General features: G+C 39.1%; 1 protein-coding gene across 1 annotated transcript in view; it reads right to left on the reverse strand.

The window, feature by feature from the left end:
- Positions 1 to 823: 823 nt before the first annotated feature.
- LOC145412383 (sulfotransferase 1C4-like) overlaps positions 824 to 25481 on the reverse strand; it is a 168281-nt gene continuing 143623 nt past the window's right edge. The window contains exons 6-7 of the mRNA XM_080282272.1: positions 20587 to 20713; positions 824 to 996 (exon numbers count right to left, since the gene is read on the reverse strand). Coding sequence (XP_080138398.1) covers positions 824 to 996; positions 20587 to 20713 — 300 coding nt within the window. The remainder of the gene's footprint in view (positions 997 to 20586; positions 20714 to 25481) is intronic.

Below are 25481 nucleotides of genomic sequence, written 5' to 3' on the forward strand. Positions count from 1 at the left end.
GGATACAGGCTCCGAATTCGGATCAGCCCCCAAATTCAATCAATTCTTTCTTGGTCCATGGCGCACCTTTCCACAAAATTTAATTGATATTCAAGGAGAACTTTTTTCCATATTGTGCGGGATACTCTTGATCCGGATCTGAATCCAACCCAAGAATGATTCATTTATTCATTGGCTCATGGCCAACCCTTCCACAAAATTTAATCAAAATCCGTTAATAACTTTTTGAGTAGACCTGCTAACAGACAGACAGACAGACAAACCAACACACAAACCAACGCGGGACAAAACATATACCTCCTGGCGGAGGTAAACAACAAAGCAGGTATGGAAACAACACATCACAGGTGGGAACACAACACAGCAAAGAAACAAAGCATAGCACGACACAACATAGCAGATGATGACAAAAATTGGCGAGTGGGGACACAAGCTAGCATAATACACAAGGTGGGAACAAAACATACGACAGCCTAACAGGTGAGAGCACATCACAACATAACACAACACAACACAACAGGTGGGTACACAACGTAACAATACAACACAGTAGTTGGGGACAGACCACAGCACGACACAACACAAGAGGAGGGTGGGGATAAAAAAAAAAAAATAGCACAACACAGCACAACTCAACAGGAGGAGGCTCAACACAGGACAGCACAGCACAACACAACACAATAAGTGCAAACACAATATAGCACAACACAACACAGCAGGTAAGGACAGCATAAGACAACACAAACAATACAACACAACACAACACAGCACAACACAAAGCAACACAGAAGATGGACAACGCAGTACAACAGGGAAGGGGGAATCATACCTTGGCCAGCTGGGTGTCGCTGAGGTGGGTGCCGAGGAAGGTGTCAAGGCGCCGCAGCTCACCCATGATGTCTGCCTTGAGGTCCTCATAGAACACCAGGTGCAGGTTGGGGTGCTCCCGCCGCTCCCACGCCTCCTTCACGTGAGCACAGTACGAACCGGACAGCACTGATGAAAACACCCATGTAAACATATGCAGTTACAAAATCCATAGTGTGTGTGTGTGTGTGTGTGTGTGTGTGTGTGTGTGTGTGTGTGTGTGTGTTCTCTTTGTTTATCAACTTAATGACTCAGGCAGTATCCTAGAAATAGCTCACATTCTATATTTTCGTTGACATATCTATCTATCCATCTATCCATCTATCTACTGATCTCTCTGTTCATCTATCTATAAAATATGCACCCACTTCTCAAAGCACAGATGATGAAATAGAAGCATTCTGTGATGACATCCCTCTGGTTATGGAAGAAGAAAAGATCAAATATACTCTACTCATGGGCAGCAGTGGGCAAATCGAAAAATGAAGAATCATGTATGGGAATTTTCAAAGTAGGAGAGAGGATTGACAGAGGTGAAACTGTGGTAAACGTTGCTTAAATGTATAAATTAAGGATAATGAACACATTCTTCCACAAAAGGACAGGAAGAAAATAAACCTGGAGAAACCCAAATGGAGAAACAAAAAAATGAAATCGACTTCATTATAGCAGATAAGAACAACACGATCTCAAATGTCACAGTTAAAGCAAAGGTAGGAAATGTCCATTGAATGATGGGTTACATAGCCAGATTCAGTTTCAGATGTGAAAGGTAAGCTGCTGAAAAATAAAAAGGTATGCTCAATAAAAGCGAAAACAAAGCTGCTTTTCAGTTAGAAATAAAAACGATTTCAGGCTCTACGTTATACTGAGTTTGACATTGACAAGTGTGTGACTGACTAACTAAAGTGTTCAGGGAATTAGCGGAGGTAGTAGGGAAAGCTAACACAACCAGAACCAACAAATATTAAGAAACGACCCCCGAGCTCATGCAAGAAAAGATATGAAAGTAAAAACAAAGAAAGATGTCATAGAAAGAACACAATTAAATAAGCTTATGAACAACGGACAGAGAGAAGAAAAACGAGACAAACATAGTTGAGATAAAAGAAAAAAACACCAAAAAAGGAAAAAAGTTTGAAACAGATCCGAAGCAAAATGGCACTTGAAAAGCACCACATTAAATTACTGAAAGAGAAAAATGGTGAAGTCTAAAAATGCAGAGAAGATGATGAAGAGAGCTGAAGAATTTTTGTACAAAAGAACTGCATGCATCAAAAACAATAGCACCAATAGCAAACATTGCAGTTGACACAAGTGAAATACCAGAGGCAACACCAGATAGAGTAAGCTTTTCTCTTAAATGTGTGAAAAGAGGAAAGGCACCAGAATACATGAAATAATAGCCGATTTACTGTCGGATGCAGGAGCAGAAGCTCAAAACCACCTCGCCCACTTATTTACCCTGTCTATGAAGACAAGAAGACACTATCTTCATAGACCTGTGGCAAAACTGTTGCAACAATTTTGAAAAGTTTCTTTGAAACTCATAGAATATTAGACATTGTTTTATTAAAATGTCTCCTTAGAGCCCAAACTGAAAACTGCTAAATAATACGCTGATGCGATGACTGATACAGCAGGTGACATGTCAGATCCACTCAAAATTTCAAACAGAGGAACTTTGTATTTCATATGAAAGTCGCTAAAATACCTTCTTATAGCCGAAAATAAAAATCGTCTAATAGTCATCTGATACGTCAGCTGACGCAAAAGCTGACATATAATCGACTCAATATTTCAAGCTGAGCAACTTTGTATTTCATAAGAATATCGCTCAGAACCCTCCAAGAATATATATTTAAACTTTCCCTGAAGGAGGGAGAGATAGAGAAAAAAAAGCCCCAGGTGTACCACTCACAGACCTGTCAGCTTTGCCGTAGGCAAAAATTCTCCAAACATGGTGTAATGAAACAGTTATTTTACTTTACAAAGTTAGTAATTGTCGACCTATTAGCTTATTATCAACTATTTACAAACTCTTCATTAATGTCCCAACAAACAGACTAACAACAAATTTGGAAGAAAATCAGCCTCTCGAACAGCAGGATTCCGAAGCGGGTATTCGACTACTAATCGTCTACACACAGTGGATAAGCTAACTGAGAAAACTACAGATTATAATAAACCATTCTGCTAAGATTTTGTCGATTACGAAAAGACTTTTGACTTAGTAGAGAATACAGCAATTGTAAATTAATTTCGGGAACAAGGAGTAAACGAGAATATTGTAAAACTGCTCGAAAACATAAACCAAGAAGGAACCGCAACAGTCAAGTTACATAAAGACAGAAAAAAAAAAAAGTCCGAGAAGGGCGTTAGTCTGGGAGAAACAATATCACCAAGAATATCTGCAGCATCCCTTGATAGCATTTTCAGAAAGGTAGATTGGGAAAACACTGGAGTAAAATTGATGGAGAAAACTTAAGCTATCTAAGATTTGCAGATGACACTGTCCTAAACTGTGAAACATCAGACATTGCATGAAATGTTAATAATCAAAATAGAGAAAGTCTTGGAGTAGGGCAAAAGATGAACAGGAGTTAAACTATTGTTTAATATAAATACACCAAAGAGCGTCATCAAAATAAATGACGAAAAAGCTGAGGAGTTCAATTCAAGATAAGTCAAGAAGGAACAAACGTTGCGGGGTGCATAGCCTCACTCATCCTCCGACACCACCCACGCAGGTCCCTCTGTGCAATCCTCCAGGCAGCGACTCTTCTCCCTCTAAGTATCTCACAACATGAGCGATCGACCTGATCCAGCCATGAGATACATGGTTCTCCCCTTGGCCTCCTCCACCCTGGGTTAACTCGTTCAGAGATCACTCTGTGAGCAGGATCAGCCTCAGGAAAGCAGGCCAAGTGCTCATAGAGCTGGAGTTGGCATAGACATATTATGTGAGTAATAGGCTTCAGTTCAATCACACAGTAGTTGCTCGTTACGCACACGGTTTCCCCAGCGATACCCCGTGATCCTGCAAGCACACTTAGTACCAAAGGAGTCAATTCCCTGCTTCAAGTCACTGTTTAGTGCCCATGGCTCACAACCATAAGGTAAGACAGGGAGCACCAGAGGCTTGATGATGTGAACTTTCGTCTTTCTACTGAAATAACGACAGCGCCTAATGCCCAAACTGAGTGAATCCATAACCCCGTATGCCAGACCTATACGACGAGAGGTATCACTGTCTGATCTACAGCTGTTATGGACCACACTACCAAGATATGTGAATCTTTTCGAAACTTCCATATCCTCACCGCATGCTTGGACAGACTGAACTGCTTCATCCAAAAAAATCACCAAATGCCTGGACTATGGTCTTGGCTCAAGAGACATTTAGTCCCATTGGCTTCACATTCTCGTGATATTGCTCATGGACACTCAGTATTGTAGTGTCTCCAGTGATTGTGCTAGTATAACGGCATCATCAGCAGTCAAGACCGGTAACCTTTAAATTGCCAATTGATACCACACAGTGATTTCGTCTCACAGCCCGCCCAGTACCCAACCCATATATGTGTTGAAAAGTGTGGGAGCGAGGACACGTTCCTGTCTTACACAAGAACTTACTGCAGTCGTTCTATTTTATGAAGGCAGTTTGGATGGGGTGATCTGGGACCTCACACTGTTAGCTCTGTTGCCACATCGCCGCCGACACACGTGTAATTATTTGTGCTCACCTCTCTTTATCTCTCTCACTCTCCTATTTTAAGCTAGTAACTATTTATAAATGAATTTTAAACACCCTGTATTGATGTAATTCAGTAAAAAAGCTATAGTATAGTATAAATCTCAAGACTTGTCAGCGTTGCTTTTGCGACGTTGTCAGGTGGTGACACGAGGGATAGACCTGCGTGAGCGGGTCATACTCGGTCAGTCTCCCGCCATGGAAGCTATAAAAAAAAAAAAAACACGCATCTAGAGACTTTTACCTCAGGGGTGGTGTGTTAAAAAAGTCGAAAACGAGAGAAAAAATAAAGAAAATACAATTAGTTGTAGTTAATAAATATGAGAGAGAGAGAGAGAGAGAGAGAGAGAGAGAGAGAGAGAGAGAGAGAGAGCACGTGTGTGGCGACGATGTGGCACCAGAGCTAACAGAGTGAGGTCCCACAGCGTCCCACCCAAACTGCCTTCATAAAATAAAACGACTGTAGTTAGAAATCGGATGTTTGCCCCCCCCCCCTCCCCACATCTGACAGCACTTTCAGTGTTTAAGTAGAAGCCAGCAGTCTGTCGGATTATCTCTGCTGGGATCCCACGGAGTCACAGGAGGTCCCATAGTACCTCCCTATTTACTGAATCAAATGCCTTCTTGAGATCCACATAGTCTTATAGAACTTCGTAGGTAACTGTAGTGTGTTTTGTGGATCAGTTATGCATATATTATACTCTTGGACAAGCGGTAGTTATACGTGAGTAGGTTTGTAAGTACTTCATATTAATTCCCATTGTCATGCAAAATGATAGGAGAGGTAAAGATGAGTATAGGACTATGGATAATTTTATTTGTCTTGAAAAGATTAACTAAAGTCTCTCACACACCAGTGAAGTATAAAGTTGAGTCCCGCTAGCTACCTCCCGTCTCGCTCTCTCTCTCTCCGTCACCCTCTCGCCCCTGTTGCTAGCCTCCTCTCCACTATCTGTCGGTTCTATGGCTAGCCCCTTTCTGATCTCTGATTCCTACATTCTCGTTTAGCAGGGGTCGTGTCACGTGGGTTGTACTGTTGCTGAAGCTTCTAGAACACTGTATGTCTGTGTGTATGTACTGCTTCCGGTGCATGCCAAGCATTCCTTCACTTAAGGGTTGCAAGCCCGTTTCCGTTTGGTCGATTCTTGCTGGCACACTCCCTATCTCACCCCCTGGCTTGGTGTTACTACCTATCTATCTATTTGTCTATCTATCTATGAGTTGTATTATTATAATATGAGTCCTGACATCGTTCGGTCACTCCAGCTGGCGGTCCTCCGACAGCAATCATCAATGACATATGCTAATCTGTTAATACATAACATTGATTATAATATTGCAGAGATATAATAATCATGTTAATATTGCAATGATCCAATAAAATTACATTTTAAACAAGTTGTATGCATAATTGAACAAATGCACTATAGTTAAATTGATTATAGAATATTGTAAAACATATTGTAAAATGTGTATGTATAACAGACATACGCATATAATTGTGCAATGGTAATACTGCTAGGTCATTACATTACATATGAAGTTATCCCTTTAGTAATGTCTAATATTTCACCTAACTTGTGTGATGATTCTGGTAAAACAGAATTGTAGTAACATTGTATGAATTGTTACACAGTAATTGTATTGTACATAATTGTATTGTAACTGTTACATATCGTTTGTGGTTACATAACTGCAGGAAGTGTAACTTAATTCTAGTAACACTGTAGTAATATTGTAGTAACACTGTAGTAATATATAATTGTAACATTGTATGAATTGTTACCTAATTGTATTGTTACATAATAATTGTATTGTACATAATTGTATTGTAATTGTTACACACCGTTTGTAGTTACATAATTGTAACAACTGTAACATAATGCAATCGTTTGTCGTTATATAACTGTAGTAATTGCAGTAATATTGTGGTAACTGAACCCCTGACATCGCTAATCCGGTCATGCTGTGGTCGATGATAGTGATGATGTGTCTTAATAATCTGCTTTTTGTTTAACTTAGAGTTTATTTGGTATTTTGGCATTTGTAGTAACATTTACACCTATATTCATTTGTTTGTTATGCGATCTTACTGTATTTTTATTTTTTATGTATTGATTTTCTATAGTTTGTTTTTCTTCGTTTGTCTACGCTTTTTCGGTGTTGTCCAAGGTTGCATAATTGCTGGCCAATTCCCGTGGGACCCTTTTTTAATGTTTAGTTTATATTGCAGATATTACTGAAAATCATATACAATAGTCCCATATTTTGTTATTTTATATATAAAATATATATACACTATATACAACATTAACTATATACACTCACTTGCTGTTCATTTGTACCTATCGTGGGCAATATATGTGTAAGCACTGTGTGTAAATCTTTGTCTTCACGATTGTGTGGAAGATGTTGTTCATTCTTGTTAACGTCATTTGTGTCGGCCATTTTTTTTTTCTTTTTCCTGGTTTTCCTTGTAACTTAATTTGTCTATTTCCACTAGGTAGCTTTAATTAGTATATGTTTAATACAGTTCTTTTAATCGCTCATTGAGTAACTGTGATAGTATATTTTCTTTATTACTTTGTAAATGTAATAACGTACTGTATAGCTGTATGTATGAAACACGTATTTTATGTATGTATAAATGGTAACATTCATTGGTAGTAAATAGATGCTATAATAACTGAATGAATATATGTAGTGTAAAATATTTATTGTTGGTGCAAGAATTTAGTGATTGAATTATGCAGATAATTGAAGTAGGTATGTGTACCTAAGTTGTAGCTATATAGCACGTTTTATATGTTTGTGCAAAAGGTGTCGTCTATCACTATGTCTATTACTGTGTATTGTATAAATGAAGTAACTATGTAACTGACTAATTTTTACCGTGGTGGGAATGGTGTTAGTGATGGTGCAGGTGGTGAGTTGATTGACGTGTTGTGGGGTGTCCTTAACTTCTTAGAAAAACGCTAACAGCGTCGACTTCTCACACTCTGGTGGCTGTGGTGAGTAAATTAGTAATGATGAGAAGTGCTGAATAACAATGGGTAAGGTGAGAGGTGAATGAGAGATCTGGTATTTTGCTGCCGTCTTCACCCCTGCCTCAGCGTTGTGTGGTGGTGGTGTTTACATGGTCGTGCGGGATTCCCAGTGTCTTCGTCTGGTAAAGTATGACCTCCTTGACGAAGTGGCGGTGGAACCAGTCTTTGAAGATCTGGGCTGTAAACCATGCCTTCAAAGAATGGTACCAGATGACAGGAAGGATATCTATCACCCCACGAAGACATCGAGGCTGCTTTGCACGGCCAACAATAACGGGCTTAAGCCGGTCCATGCCGTTAGCATTGGCACAACACAAAGCAGATATACGTTGCTTAGAGAGCTTGCGGGCCAGGTACACGCTTCTCCGTCTCCTCGGCTAGAGTGTTCATTGGCAAAGAGCGATAGAATAAACCAGTTTCGTCAGCATTGTAGACTTGACCGAGAGTGAGGCCCTCCCTGTCGATCAAGCCCTTCACCTTGTGCCGAAACTCGTCAACTCCATCCTCATTAGCGTCCAAAGCTTCGCCATGAGCTTTACAGTTGGTAAGGCCATGCTGTAACTTGAATGCGAAGAGCCAACCCTCGGATACCTTGAAGTTTAGGGCGTCGTGAAGCCTGGCGAACTTCTCAGCAGCAGCCTTCAGCTCCGTACTACGTACCATCACACCAGCAGCACGTTGCTGTCGATACCAAATCAACGTGGAGCGGTTGATTTCAGCAAACTTGGGAGTAAACATCACCTTCCTCTCCACATTGCGTTTGCTTCTCGACGAGAAGTCAGCCGTGTACTGCATGAGTTTGTCTCGGGATCTCTTGATATCGAACAAAGTAGATTGGGATATCGAACAAAGTAGATCGGGCCAGGTTGAACTCGCGGAGGATGCGGGAAAAAGACCACCCTGCATCTACTTTCTCCAATATCTCCTGTTTCTTCTCCAGAGTCAACACCACTCTCTTCCTCTTCTCAGGCAGCGGGGCCATCATCACACACACTAATAAGAGGCACGAGACCAGCAGGAGTGCCTGCAGCAGGTAAGGCACCACCACAAAAGCAAGCACGTGGGCAGCCATGATGACGAGCGTGCACTCGCGACTAGAGACAGGCGGAAAGTGGGGAGGATGCAGCGGCGCTCTATCAGACGTCGGAGAAATGAAGCGCCACAATAAAGCTGTCCCGTGCTGTGCGCGCCAAGTTCAAATTACTGGCGGGAATATTTCGTTTTTTTTTCGAATTTTTTGCAGTTTTCGGACCATTTTGGGAATATTGGATCCCGGGACGATTATGTTCAGTTAGCGGGGATGTTCGAATATTGGACGTTCGGATATTAGAGGGATTACTGTATATATATATATATATTTATACAATAGGCTCACACAGTGCACGTCATCACAGTGTGTGATTCGCATTGTGTGCAAGAGACCAAAAATCATAACCAAAATCCTTGAATGCACGAGTTTACCTCACAGAACGCGAGGTAGAGGCAAGGAGTGGCTCAAAAACGCCATTTTCTAGTAGTACGCGACCGCCCCTCATACAACACGTCACGTGTCATCATGCTGATGTGCAGAAATTCCCGGGCATTCTACTGCACAGCTTGGGGTACAAGGTGGTGGGTGCGCCATAACAGTCCTGGCTCGTCCACAGTGCAGATCCGCTCTCTACAGCTAACCTGTCGTGTACAACCTGTGGCATTTTTTTTGCTACTCCATCCTGGCCTGTACTTCACCGTACCATTGCTCCAGCCCCAAGAGTTAGGAAACTTCTGACGCATGCAACCAAGTTAGAGATCATCAAGGTGAAGGAGGAGGGACAAGGAAACACCACCATCGGGAAAGCCCTGGGACTGGCTGAATCAACTGTGAGGACAGTGTGGAAGAACCATGACACCATAAGGGCTATAGTGAAGATGTATGGTGCCTCTGACCTAGACGGCCGTTCGCGGGTGAAATTGTGCGATGATACTAATGGAATGATATCTTGCCACCTTCATAATGAGGAAAGGAAGGTGTTCCACTGAATGGCAGATTTATTCGGAACCAAGCCCAGCTCATTTACAAGGCAGCATCATGCAAGTTAAATGTAGACAAACCTTTCAAGGCATTGGTTGGATGGCTAGACCGTTTTCTGAAGTGCAAGGAACTCCGTCACGTCAAAGTGTCTGGTGAACGTACCTCTGCCAATGAACTGGCCGCGAGAGACTATCCTGTGATACTTAGAGTGCTTCTTGAAGAGGGACAGTACACCAAGGACCAGATCTACAACGTCGACGAAATGTCGTTATACTACAAGGCCATGCCCAAATCAACTTACATCGCTAAAAAACAGAAATAAGCCCCTGGTCGCAAGCTCCAGAAGTGTAAGATGACGGTAATGTTCATTGTAAACCTGTCTGGGAGACACAAGATGAGGCCAGTTGTTGTACAAACAGCTTCACACCCAAGGTGCAACAAAAACCTCACGAACATGGACTCAAGTGGCTGTACTGCTATAAGTCTGCAAATGGTTGGATGACCGGGAACATTATGGCAGACTGGTTAATGAGGCGCTGCGTCCCCAATGCCAGGGCCAAATATCAGGAACTTGGCACTCCATTTAAGATGCTCCATGTGCTGGACAATGCACCAAGTCACCCTCCATACCTAGAAGATCTGCACAAGGATTGTCGTGTTGTGTTTCTGCCCAGGGGCGTCATTTCAGTTTTCCTTGGAGGGAGGCATAGGCTATTTAGGAGGCCCCCCTACTCCCACCTCCCCACATGGGTGGGGTGACAAGCGAGCATTTTGAAACCACATGCAAAGATGTATTTAGAGAATTAAAGCAGTAAACAAATATATATACTATGTATAATTATTTGTTAAACCAATTATTTCCTGAAAGACACACTAATGGATATTCTAGCATTGGCAGTATTTCTGTGTGAAGTTGAATATGTAATTTAAAGGGCATGGTAAAGTACATATCACTGCATTATATGCTTATGACCTTGGATAATAGACCAAACTGCAATTAAAATATTTGTATTGGTGAAAGCTTATACTGACTTCATTCTTACAGCTTAATGAAAAGGTAATTAATATAAAACTGAGAATGAAAAGATGTAAACTTGTAACTGAATTAAAAATAGAAAGCTTTTAGCTTACTAGCCCCCAGAATACCATGAACCATATAAAATAATGTGAAAAAGTAAGCTCTACACTAAGAGGTGGGAGAAATAAGATGATGGTTTTTAACTTTGGAAGAGGCTCAGATAAGAATAGTATATTCATTTCAGAATTCAGTAGAGGAAATTGAAAACTAAACTTCGTATATTTATTGCATTGAAAAATGAATAAACTACTGCAACAGTGGATATCTCCGCGATCTCTGCTTGCAAAGTTATCAACCAGGGTGTTAAAGCTAAGATTTTTTACAAGTTTCTTTTCTGAGTGCATTCAAGTACTTGGGTAGTGTGATGAGTAAGGATGGAACTTTGGGGGATGAAGTACGTGAAAGGGTACAGCAGGGAAGAAAGGTTGTTGGTACACTGAAAGCAGTGATGAGAAATAGGGAGGTGAGTATGGAAGTTAAGAAGTCACTGCATGATGGTATTGTGATCCCTACCCTGACGTATGGAAGCGAGGCGTGGACCTTGCAAGAGGGGAACAAGTCAAGAGTGAGAGCAGTGGAAATGAGTTACTTGAGAGGAGCATGTGGAGTGACGTGGAGAGACAGGTTGACGAATGAAGAAGTGAAGGAACGTTGTGGGGTAGATGTGGATGTGGTTGAAAAGATTAGGAGAAATACACTGAGGTGGTTTGGACACGTGGAGAGAATGGAGAATGAAAGACTGACTAAGAAGATGTATGTAGGTGAGGTGGAGGGAGGGAGAGGGAGGGGTAGACCGAGGATGAGGTGGAGGGATGGAGTTGAGAGGTATATGAGGGAGGGGGGGGTGAGTTGGGGGAAGGGGAGTCAAATGGTGGGTGACGGAGTGACTTGGAGGCGTTTTGTCTGTGGCCACCCTTTGCGGGATTAGGGCGTCGGGCTATAGATAGATAGATAGATAATTCTTTTCTGAGGCCATAAGTAGCAAGTCACTTAAGCAATTATTTCTCATTGAGATTCTTAGATATGTCTTGACTAAGCAAAGTACTGAAAAAAGTCGTTGATTGCCTGCAGTAGTTACTGGAAAGATGAGAATTTTGATAATTTTCATTATTTCTGAATACTGTACGCACAATCTAATGGTTAGAGTTCATATAATTAAAACAGAGTCTTTGGCTTGTCACTCTTACTTAGAAAATGTCTTTTTGCAGCAGATATTTGGGAAACTAGAAGAATTTTATGTATGTCTATATCTTTGTAAGACTGTACTATAATAGAAAGCTTCTCATATTATTCTAGAAAGTTTCTGGAACTGCATTCAAGTGTAATCTTTGCTTCTATCAGGGGCATGTTTTGTATGAAACGAATATCAGGCTCTGAGAGAAATCCATTTATTAAAATAGGTTCTATTGATTTCAGTCTTTGGAGCAATACAAATATTCACCTCATTTCTCCCTAGAGCTGAATCATTTAAGAAGCTCTATAGTCCTGATGATACCTTCTGAATTCTCTTAGGGTTAGGTCTGCTCAACTGATTTGAATTTTCCAAGTTTGTATCTGCCTCATATGTTGAAGCAAAATCTTTAGCTTTGTCAATAATATCAGAGAAAGCCTCGTCCGTTCTCAAGACCCGCAATTCCTTAATGGTTGACTGTATGAGAGAGCAAGCTTCAGATAGCAGGACATCCTTTGCTTGAAGCTGATCTGACAAACTATTGGTAACTCTAACGACTTGTTCAGTAATATGTAGATCCATTACGAACCTGAAAGACTGACTTTTTGTACAGTCCATTTGCTTCTGCCACAGCTTCTGAATCAGAACCCTCTGAAACTGTATGAAGCACTGATAGCAAACTTCCATTGCGAAGCTTAACCTTTGATATTGACCTATAATAGTAAGATCATCGAGTTATAGTAGGTCTTTCTAGTGTCAAAACCTGAAGATCTTCTGCTTTCTGTGCCTCTGTGAAAAGTTGGTTCCCTGTGTTACTGTTTAATAAATGTGTAAAGTGTGTTAATGATTGAAAAAATGAAGAGAGGCCACTGGTATTCTGCATGCAGTTATCAGTACTAAATTCAGCCTGTGTGCATGGCAATGTATGTATACTGCTTGGCGAATTTTATCCCGTAGTCTTGCACCCCGCTAGAGCGTCCACTCATTAAACTAGCACCATCATAACACTGAGCCACACACTTATACCAAATTAAACCAGATTCTTCTATCTCCTTATATATATAAGATCAGCTAAACTTACAGCATCAACTTTTTCCATGTGATGAGTTCCAGTGACACGTTCCTTCACAATACCCTCACTAAAGTACCGCACAAGAATAGCCATCTGTTCTTTTTTTGAAAAGTCTTTCCTTTCAACAACCATAACTGAAAAGTACTTGGCTTCTTGTGCTTCAGCACAATTTGTGTCCTTGATATGTCAACAACCGATGTCAACTCATTCTGGTCGACCTGAATTTTGTTTTAGAGAGGGATTTGATTCAGCAATTAGGTGAAGAATTTCTACAAAATTTCCTGAATTAATGTATCACCACCTTCATTATGTCCACGAAAAGACAGGCCTTGCCTTCCCAGTAATGCAGTGACTTTTAAAAGTAACTTTACATGTTCCCTATTGTCCTCAATTTCTTGTAGCCTCGTTGAAGATACAGAAGATTCTACAGACTGAGTGGACCCTGACTGAATATCCTTGACATTAGACCAAGCTATCATACTATTAATGTGTCTTTCACTTGCCTGATGTTGTTTGAGAAGGGTACTGGTATCTTTCCATTTCCTTGTTCCAACATCAATAAACGGTGTCCTACCTAATCCTTCCTCCTTACGAACAGATGCTCCAGCAAAGTGCCTACATGGAGAGCAGTAACACGCATCTTGTGAGACCGAGTATTCTAACCAAGAAAAGATATCAAAATAGAGACTTCTAAATTTCCAATTATTCTGATTGCTTGGGTAGCTTGACAATTTTAGCTGACTGGGTTTATCATAGGAGGACTTAGATATACAACTACTTGAGTCGCTGGAGTTTGTGATGTGGATGGACTGTCTTTTGTATCTTTTTGATCCTGGTTCAGTGCAACATTATGTGCTAAAGTGACTTCTGCTTCATCATCAGAAATGCAATCTGAGTCTTGACTAGGTGATGATGTAGTGGCTAAGTCAGTATTGTTAGTTGCTTTACTGGATATATATATATATATATATATATATATATATATATATATATATATATATATATATATATATATATATATATATATATATATATATATATATATATATATATATGTAATGTGTGTGTGTGTGTGTGTGTATGTGTTTCCACTATATAGGATGATGATGCCTGTAGAGCTTCAAGTTCTTCAACCAGTAAAGCAACGCCCACTTTGGGAACAACTGATCTAAATGAATTCTTAAGACTGCTACCTACAGGTACGTACTTCCTAAGGTGAATAAAAGCTATTAATGATAGCCAGGATACAATAAAATAGGCAGCTCAATACTGAAGTAAACTGAACAGCGGGCTAGGAACATATTTACATTGACATCCTTTAATATACCTAGTAAATTATTGTGATTATTACACACACACACACACACACACAGGGGGAGTCAGAGATAGCAGACGTGCAACGTCGGCGCTCCGTACCGAATCAGCACGGCCAGTGGCATTACCTAAATTAGTATCTTTATATAAGTTAAGCTCTGTACCAGGTTAGACTAAATGATTTTTCATTATGAAAAGAAAAAAATAATAAGTTTAAACAAAACGTGTTCAAACAGAAAAGAGAACCAAGAGGCGAAAGAATGCGCTCAGTCAGCTGAGGTTTGTTTAGACTACAGCTGCACGGGGAATGTAAGTACGTGTACTCTGTGCTTTTAGTATTGCAAAATGGACACATACTTTAGTAAAGCAAATTTGGAAAAGAAAAGGGATAAAGGTAGAAAACAAGATGATGATTTCTACCAAGAACTGGTTGAAGTGGAGACACACAATAGACTGGTTGAACGTGTACACGAACTAGAAATGGCTTTCAAAAATGAATTGATGAAATAAAGAAGCAGATGCACTTGCAAAAGGAAGAAATAGAAAAACTAGGAAGGGAGGCCAACAAGAAAGACACAAACATCAGTGAACTAACAGTGGAATTGAGTACACTTAGGAAGAAATTGAGTGAAATGGCAAGTACAGTAGTCAATCACGAGTGTTATGGTAGAGTTCAAAAATGATACAGAGACAATTAGGCAAGTAAGCAATCTGATAGACCAGAGCAGTGATATTGAGGAGAGGTGAATGAAGCTGTGCAAAGCTACAAAAATGATGTGGAAACCACATATGCTGAAATGGTGAAAGTAAAGAAAGACTTAGAAACAAGGGTGGAGGAAAAAAGCATTAAACAGGAAGTGAAAAGAATAATCCAAAACAATCCAAAGTTAGTCAGAGATACAGTAGATATAAACAAATCTATAGTAATCACTGGTATAGAAGAGGAGGAAGTAAAAAACAAGATCACAAGAGACAAAAAGGAGATGGCAAATGTAATGAGCTTACTGAAAGAAGTATCAGAGGAAATCTGTAGTAAAGACATAGAGGAACACAAAAGGTTAGGGAAATACGAGAAAAGCAAGACAAGACCTCTAAAGGTGACTTTCCAGAGTGTAAACACTGAGAAGGAGATACTAAAAAATGCAAAGAATCTTATGGAAAAAGAGGAGTTCAAAAATGTATGGATAAAAAGATGCCTAACACAAGAGGAAGTGGAATTACTGAAAGAGAAAAGGGAGGAAGCAAAAACAAAAAATGAGGGAAGATCAGAAGAGGAGAAGAACAAATTTGTTTACAAAGTAATAGTATTGCAGGTACGAAAGTGGTACACAAACAGGATGGAATGAAAAGGAGGAAGGTAGTAAAACCATGTCATGTCAAGTATATAAACAAGATGATAAAGTTGATGTACTCAAATGTGGATGGAATGGTATCTAAATTACTAGAGATGAATGATTATGTCAGAGAAAATGAACCACAAATAATATGCCTAACTGAAACAAAATTAACACCAAGGATATCCAATGACATACTAAACTTAGAGGAATACAATATATGGAGAAGAGACAGAAATTTAAAAAAAGGAGGAGGAATTATAATATTAACTAAGAAAAATCTAAAAGTCAATGAAATAAAACTAGATATACCATCACAAGTAGAACTGATTGCAGTAGAGATCAACACATCTGAAGGGAAAGTAATTGTAGCCAATTTGTACATGCCACCCAGATCAAACACATGGGAAAGAGACGAATATGAGGACCTGGCAGAGAGTACAATTCAGAGTTTAAGATCATTACTACATAAAATGGAAGAGAAATCGGAAAGAATTATGCTAACTGGAGATTTTAATACAAATATAAATTGGAATACTCTAGATATAATTAGCCAAGAAAGCTGTTGGGACCAAAAGCTCCTGGATCTCGTGCAAGAGTTTTTCCTAACGCAACATGTGAGGGAAACCACCAGAAAAAGAGGACTCGATGTACCTTCAGTGCTAGATCTAATATTTACTAGGCAAGAAAATGATATTGACAGTTTAATATATCACCCTCCACTCGGCAAAAGCGATCATGCAGTACTAAATTACAACTTCAGGATAGCATATGATATAGTTAACAGCAATGAAAGTTACAAAAAGGGCCTAAACTATAAAAAGGGAAATTATCAAGACCTAAAGAAGTATTACTTAGAAGTTGATTGGGAAAATGAGCTTGGAGGACAAAATTTAAACGCTGTATATAAAAATTTTTGTTAATTTTATGAAATAGGAGTCTAGAAGTACATCCCACAGCACAAAGAAGCAGATAAGAAAATACAGAAATGGTTCAATAAAGAATGTAAAAAATCAAAAGAAAGAAGAGATTTGTTGTGGAATAGATACAGAAGACAGAATAGTGAAAGGGCATATAATAATTACAAACAGGCAAGAAACGATTATACAAGAATAAGGAGGGAAGCCCAAAAACAGTTTGAGGAGGATATAATAAATAAAAGTAGTGATCAACCAAAGCTGTTTTACAGCTACATCAGAAGCAAAACCAAAGTAAAAGATATAATACAATCCATTACGGACGAGGGAATCACTTATACGCAAGAGAAAGATATTTGTGAAACACTAAATAAGAATTTCCAATTAGTTTTTACAGAAGAAAAAAATTTTGAGAGGGACTATGTGGAACATGCATGTCCACACATACTACCAGATATACAAATAGCAGAAAAAGTAATACAGGAGGAGTTAAGTAAATTAGAGAGAGGAAAAGCAAGTGGTCCTGATGAAATTTCATGTTGGGTTTTACGAGAATGTGCAAAGGAGTTAAGTAAACCATTATTTTTAATTTTCAAGAAATCCTTGAGTCAAGGTAAACTACCTGATATTTGGAAGAAAGCAAATATTGTCCCCTTATTCAAGAAATGAAATAAACAAAATCCACTCAACTACCGACCAGTATCACTGACCAGTGTTGTAAGCAAGGTATTAGAAAAGCTTATAAGAAAAGCTTGGGTAAATCATCTAGAAGAACACAGTATGATAACAGACAATTTGGTTTCAGAAAAGGAAAATCATGTGTTACTAATCTGTTGAGCTACTATGACAGAGTAACAAACACAATACAGGAAAGGGAAGGATGGGTGGACAGTATCTATTTAGATTTCAAGAAAGCTTTTGACACAGTACCACACCAAAGACTTTTATGGAAACTGTACCATCAAGGAGGAATTCGAGGCAAACTGTTTTGTTGGATGCAAGATTTTCTCAAAAAAAGAGAAATGAGAACAGTACTAAGAGGAAACTACTCATCATGGAAAGAAGTGACTAGTGGAGTACCACAGGGTTCAGTGCTGGCACCAATCATGTTTTTAGTGTATATAAATGATATAAACAGTAACACTGGAAATGAGAGCTATCTGAATACGTTTGCAGATGATGCAAAAATACAAAGGAGAATTACTAACACAGACTCTTGTAAAGAGCTACAAGAAGAATTAAATAAACTTCATGAATGGAGTAATACATGGCAAATGGAATTCAATGTGGACAAGTGTCATGTAATCAAGTTTGGTAAAAGTGGAAAAAGACCTGATTGGGATTATAAGTTAGGAAATAAAACCCTATACACATCAGAAAAAGAGAAGGACGTAGGTGTGATTATCTTATCAATAACAAACTATCTCCGGCTGACCACATCAGCGAGAAGGTACGGAACATGTATACACTGCTTGCAAATATGAGAATAGCATTCAAATACATAAATGTAGACATGCTAAAAAGGATAATAACATCATTCATTAGACCAACCCTGGAATATGCATCAGTATTCTGGATTCCTCATCTCAAAAAACACATGGACAAGATTGAAAAAGTTCAAAGGGCCGCTACAAGATGGATACCAAGCTTAAGGGACCTAAGCTACGAAGAAAGACTGAATAAACTGAATCTACCAACACTACAGGAGAGAAGGAGAAGAGGTGACATGATAATGCTATATTAGTGCATATCAGGGAAGGAGAAAATAGACATAAATGATTATTTAACATATGGAGAAGCATCAGCAAGAGGACACTGCAAAAAACTGCATAAGAAGAGAGGTGATAAAGACGTAAGGAAATTCAGTTTCCCAAACAGAGCAATTGATCAATGGAATGCACTAACGAATGAAATAGTGTGTGCCAAAACAATTCACAAATTTAAGGATATGTACGATAAATATGGTTTAAGACACGGGACAGTACGAGCTTGACTCATTCCTGTAAAGATACAATTAGGTAAGAACAATTAGGTAAGAACACACACACACACACACACACACACACACACACACACACACACACACACACACACACACACAAGTGCTTGCCCGTAAAAATTTGCGGGACTAACTAATATCCCTTCCATCACACAGTGTTTACAAATACCATTACCTTTGTTTCCATACCGTTATTGAGCCCACAGTGATTAATAAGTCGAAAAAGTGATTTTCGCTTATTTTCTCTTGTCGCGTTTCCAAAAATTTAGCGTCGTCGCATCGCGCACGATCGCCAAAATTTTTGTGTGATATTATTTAGACATTCCGTGGACTTACCCCGACCTAATGCAAGAAGATTGAGTTCGATATCTACTACCATTTTCGTGAAAGAATCGAACAAACGCAGACAGACACACATACACAGTTTGACTCTCTCTCTCTCTCTACATATATATATATATATATATATATATATATATATATATATATATATATATATATATAGTAGGCTATATACTTCATGAAGATTACCCGTTCTTCAATGATAATGTGACTCACACCAGACATAGTCAGTAATAAACTACTATATAGCTAGGGGGCGAATCGTGCAGTTACCAAACCAGTCATGTAATTCGTTCTGACTAAAAATGAAAAAGAATAAAGTTTTCGTGAAGTACACTACTATTCCCACAAAGGGTACAGAGGAAAATAACTGAATCAGAATTATGTAAAAAATAATAAAGCAGAAATAATTATCTCCAAATATTTTCAGGGATGCAACTGAATAAATTTGAAATGATCCACATCTGTAATTACTTATTTCAACAGGAATGGTTCCTCCTGTCTGGAACATCTGGAACAAAGAGCATTGCCAGATGAGAGTTAAATCATCCACGACAATCAGGAAAAAGTAAAGCCACGTCATCACTGCCGTAAGCATAATATCGAATGACCAATAAAAGATGGAGGAATAACTGAGTTTAAAACGAGACGTAAGACTGGGCGTAAAATTTTCCAGCTTGACTGCTGGGAAAGTGACCGAAACAGATTTATCACGGGAACTTTTTGGAAGAATTACTTAGATATTCAGAACAATATATCCGATAGCTCTACTTTATGTTTTGTAATTACTTTCTTTATTCACCACGATTTTCAGAAACATGCTTAATGAAAGAAAAACATTCAGAAGCCGAATGCTAATCGCCCGCCAGAATATGTTGTTGGTCAACTCCAAGATTTAGTCCATATCTTGATACCCTGAAGCCGTTCATGAGATATAATGGTGCTAAAGCCTTTGGCAGCCATTTTGGTGACCCTGACCTTGACCCAGAGTGCCCATTTGCGAACTCGGTCAAGATTTTGGCCATATCTAGATACCCTGAAGGTTTCATGTTGATAGCTCAAGCCGTGTATGAGATACATTGGAAACACACACACACACACACACACACACACACACACACACACACACACACACACACACACACACACACACACACACACACACACAGAGGCAGGCAAACACATTATCGCCCCGCCTTCTAAAGAAAGTCAATAAAAATGTATTAATATATAATGCATGACTTGTATACTGTATAAAAACAGGAACTTAAGGATCCAGTTCTGACAGATTTTATGAAAGAAAACATTCGGGAGCTGAATGCTAATCGCCCGCCGTAATACGAGTATACTGAAGAGAGAAACCTGTACTGTACACAGGAATATAGTATATTGGTTGGATGGATACGAATATACTGTTGGCCAAGTCCAAGATCTACGCCATATCTTGATACCCTGAAAATTTCATGTTTATGAGATATAATGGGAACACACACACACACACACACACACACACACACACACACACACACACACACACACACACACACACACACACAGAAAGAGAGAGAGAGAGAGAGAGAGAGAGAGAGAGAGAGAGAGAGAGAGAGAGAAGCAGACAAAAACATTATCTTTCCGCCTTCTAATGGCGGGCCATAATTAATAGAGAGAATGAGAACTCACGATTGCCTTCGGTGAAGTACTTGACGAACTTGTCGAGGGATCCTTGGAAGCCGATCATAGGGAAGAGACGTGAGTGGTGGTGGTAGGACTCGGCGACGGCCTTGGGTTTCCTCACCACGTACACCACCTTCAGGGGCACATGGAACAGGAAAGGTGGAGATAAGTCGAATGAGGAAAGGAGAAGATTGAATATGGTGTGGCGTGATAGGGTTGAGGAAATGTGAAAGAACTCAGGTCAGGTAAAAGAAGAATAGCATCAAAGAAGAGAGGATAGGATGTGTGAAAGCGAGGAAAGAGGTCCGGACAGCAGTAATTCTGCTTGCAATGCCAGGCCAGCGCATTTATATATCAGGATCTGTATATACTGTAATAATGAATAATATGACGACTTGGCAAAACACGGAAATTTTTGCATTTGTAGTAGAAGATAAACTCTGAATATTGCAAGATAAGATTTTGGCATACAAGAAATCGTCCTTCTCTCTCTCTCTCTCTCTCTCTCATATATATATATATATATATATATATATATATATATATATATATATATATATATATATATATATATATATGCAGAAACTTCACCGTGAACACATGTATGGAAAATAACCACAGGAGAAATGAACAGAGCTACAGTGAGTAGTTTCGTATATTACATCTTCAGACAGAGTGGCACACAGAGCAAAGGATGACCTGAATTAAAGCTCATCGATACACAGAACAATAGGTACCTGACTTTTTACCTTAGGGATGCACCTGAGAAAAGGGGGGTAAATACTGCGGCTTAACTTAAGGATTAATGCTACTGTAGGTGTGCCTCACACAGGTGTGACTGCACTACCAGGAGACGACAAGGAACAATCAATTGATAGTCTGGGGGATACTGCTTTAAAATTAATTCAGTTAACAATTTATTACACTTAAAATTACCATAACTCATGTTTACATTCTTTTCATATGTGCCAGAAATTAGGCAAGATTCTATTACATTTCTTTCATCTAAGCTTTTTGATCTTGCTAGAATCCTAGAGCCTGTCCAGTCAATATGGTGATCACTGGATGCTTTGTGCTGATATATGCCACTACTCTGTTGGGCTGTCCTTATACTGTATTTGAGTTGTGAGATCCTAGTTTCCAAATCTTTTCCAGATTGTCCTACGAAAAATTTGTTACAGCTTTTACACGGGAATTTGTAAACAACGCCTGAATTACCGAATTGGCTGCACTTGCTGAGGTCTTTTTTTGATGGTGTTCTTATATTTTAATACTATTTGTAGATTAAATTTCCTCAGTATGTGAACAACATCAAGAAAATTTTCATGGAAGGGGAGGACAATTTTTTTTTTCATTTTAATTCTGGTGATCTGGTTTTTTAGTTTTCCCTTCAAGGAAACGTTTTTTGTCTGTATTGTGGCATTAAGTTAGTATACTTGGTGGATATTTTAGCTTCTCTCCAATGCTCTGAATCATTTTTAGTTCATCATCTAAAAATTCTGAGTCTGAAATTCTATATGCTCTCAAGTACTCGGATTTGAACACAGATCTTTTTACATTAATGTGATGGTTTGAATAAAATGCACATGCGAGATAATATTTGTAGCTTTTCTGTATCCTTAGGTCTTCAAAACACATTTATCCCTGATAATATATATATATCCATCCATCCATCATCCAATCCTACATTGTCCCATGAGGAGCGGAGGAGCCCGGGACTAGGCGGTTGGTCCCGACGTTTAAGATGAGAGTGACCAGCCTCACTCGTCCCTGAGTGGCATTACATAAGCAGGCAACCCCAACCATCCCTTGGATATAAACCTTCACCGGTTTAATCCGACTGGAGCGCAGTAACTACCAACTAAACTACCAGGTGCCAAAATTTAGTTATATGGTTACCACCCAGAGTAATAAATGGTTTCCTGGTGTACAGGAAACCATTTGGCTTGTCACTCAGTGAAGAGTCACCCACAAGCAGAAGGAAGAGGAAAGAATGAAGGAAAGCAAGACAGAAGAGGGAATGTAAAGTTACCCGTAGGCAGAAGGATAAGGAAAGAATGAAGGAAAGGAAGACAAAAGAGGATGGAAGGAAAGAAGGATGGAGGAAAGGGCAGACACCCGACAGCAACACTACATCGAGTGAGTGGATGGTGTGGTGAGTGCCCCCACCTACCACAATATATATGTACTGTATGTATATATATATATATATATATATATATATATATATATATATATATATATATATATATATATATATATTTATCAGCCATTGCAAGTCCACTGGAAGACAAAGGTCTCCCCCAGCCTTCTCCCTGACTGAGTCAATCTCTTACAGGGTTGCCTACAAACTTCACCTCATCTCACCACCTCCTGTCTGGCCTTGATATGGTGTGTTTGCAGTTTCCTGGAGACCAGTTAGCTTCAATGGGTATCACATACTCTTGGTACATGACCTGCCCACCTCTATTTCTGCTCTCTTACAACTTGTATATTGTCTCTGACTTTCATCTGCTCTCTTACAGCTTGTATATTGTGTTTGACTTTAGTCCGCTCTCTCACCTACGCTGATCTCTTCCTATCTGTCAAAGATATTCCCAACATTGATATTTACATCGCTCTTTGGAAATGGATTAGATTGTTTTTCTATTGATTTTGTCAGTTTCCTGGTCTCACAACGGTGCGTCATAACGGGTTATACATTCGTTATACTGTATACTTTTTATAAATATTGGCAAGCAATTTTTTTGACATCTCAATGTTTACCGAAAGCTTTCCATCCAACTGTAATGCTCCTTTCTAACTCGTTTTCATGGTCTCTCGATTGTGTTAGTATTTGTCCGAATAGCATGTGCTCCTCGACTTCTAGAACTTCATTTGGTGTGATGTCGTTCTTTGGTGTATTAGGATTAAACACTAGCTTTACTCCAGCTCATCTTTAACCTTACTTGGAGACTTTCTGTATGTAGATCAATTAACATTTCTTGCAGTGTCTGCTGTTGCTGAGATTAGGAAAATGTCATCTGCACATCTTAGATGGTTTAAGTTTTCTCCATCTGTGTTTATTCCTTTGTTCTCCCATTCTAATTCTCTGAAAATGCTTTCAATGAAAGGCATGCTGAAAATATTTTTGGTGAAACTGAATATCAAAGACGTATGCGTTATTTTCAGTCATAATTTTTTCTGAGTCTTTATGTAACATATCTGTTGGAGTTCCTTCTTTGTATATGTTTTCAAGGAATTTCACACTGTTCTCTTTTACTACTTATTCCAGCAATTAATTTTCATGCCTATGTGTGTCACTGAGTCGAAAGCCTTTTCATAATCGACAAAACCCAAGCACAGTGGTTTATTATATACTTTAGGTTTCTCAGTTAGTTGATTCATTGTGTTGATGATCAGTCGTCGAATACCCGGTTCGGAATCCTGCCTACTCACGAAGTTGGTTTACTTTCAGATTTGTTATTATTCTGTTCGTATGGACTTTAATGAAGAGTTAGTAAATAACTGACAGTATGCTGACAGATCGATAACTACTAAAATCTTTTGAGTCGCCTTTCTTGTAAAGCATAAAACTATTGAACTACACCATGCATTGTGTATTTCTGCTTCCATATTCATTGGGCAAATAAGAGGGCGACCTGGATTTGAACTTCTACCCTTGCATCCGAGAGTAAATCAGCTACTATTCTATCTTCTCCTGGAGCCCTTCTTCTTTTCATACTTTTAAAAGAAAAGTTTACCTCATCTGGATTTATCCCTGGTACACGTATTGCACTTGTGTCAACTAAAAAGGTACTTGTTGGTATGTTTGTCTGTCAAACATATATTTCTTTGTAAAATTCTTCACTCTGCACTTAATACCTTCACCATTTTCGCCTTTCAGTGATGTAACTTGTTGCTTTCTAGTGCCAGTTTGCTTCGGACCTGTTTCAGACTTTTCCTTTTTTTGATGGTTTCCTTGATCTGATCCATGTTTCTCTTTTAGTTTTCCTTTCTCTGCCTCTTAATCACAGGGTGATAAAGAAGGTAGCACCGGAGTAAAGATAAAAAGGGCAGATTACTGGTGGAAAAAGAAAGAGTGAACAGATGGAGAAAACAATTTAAGAAATTGTTAAACACAGGGAATGAAAGTAACGCTAGTATCAAGTACCTGGGGAATGGCTGAGAGCAGGAGGGAGCTGCGAAGGTGGGAAGAAGTCAGTAGGATGCAAGTAGTGAAAGCAATGAAATGAGTCAAAATGGGGAAAGCCCCAGGAACTGATGTTGTGTGTGGAGAAATGCTGAAGGGCGGGGGAGTGATACTAGAGATTGGCCTGGGAGGAAGGTAGAGTCCTGGAGGATTGGAAGTCAGATATAATTATTCACCTGTACAAAGGAAAAGGGGAAAAAGAAGTGTATGGAAAGCACAGGGACATTTGTCTTCTTCGTGTAATACGAAAAGTATACGGTATGATACTTACTAACAAAGTCAGGGAAATAAAAGAGGAATTAGTTACAGAATAACAGGGAGGTTTCAGGAAGGGAAGAGGTTGTGAAGGTCAGATATTCATCCTAAGGCGTTTAGTGGAAAAGAGTCTAGAGAAGAGAAAAAAGTTGTATGCTGCCTTCTTGGTTTTGAGGAAAGCATTGGACAGAATATATAAAGAATGTGGAAAATAGTAAAAATATACTGAGTAAATGGGAAACTGTTGAATGCCGTGAAGAGTATGTATGAGGGTGCTAAGGCTGCAGTGCTTGTGGATGGTGAACTGAGTGAGTTTTTCTGTCTGAATGTTGGATTGTAAGTCATGTTTCCAAGTTGTTCAATCTATATATGGACATAGTTATAACAGAGATACGAGATAGGGTAGTGGATGTTGGAGCGGCAGTAATGAGAGAGGACAGCGTTTGGAAACTTC

The sequence above is a fragment of the Coenobita brevimanus genome, chromosome 93 (genome assembly GCF_032717465.1).
Source record: "Coenobita brevimanus isolate Jiangsu-jjx chromosome 93, ASM3271746v2, whole genome shotgun sequence".
Taxonomy (NCBI): domain Eukaryota; kingdom Metazoa; phylum Arthropoda; class Malacostraca; order Decapoda; family Coenobitidae; genus Coenobita; species Coenobita brevimanus.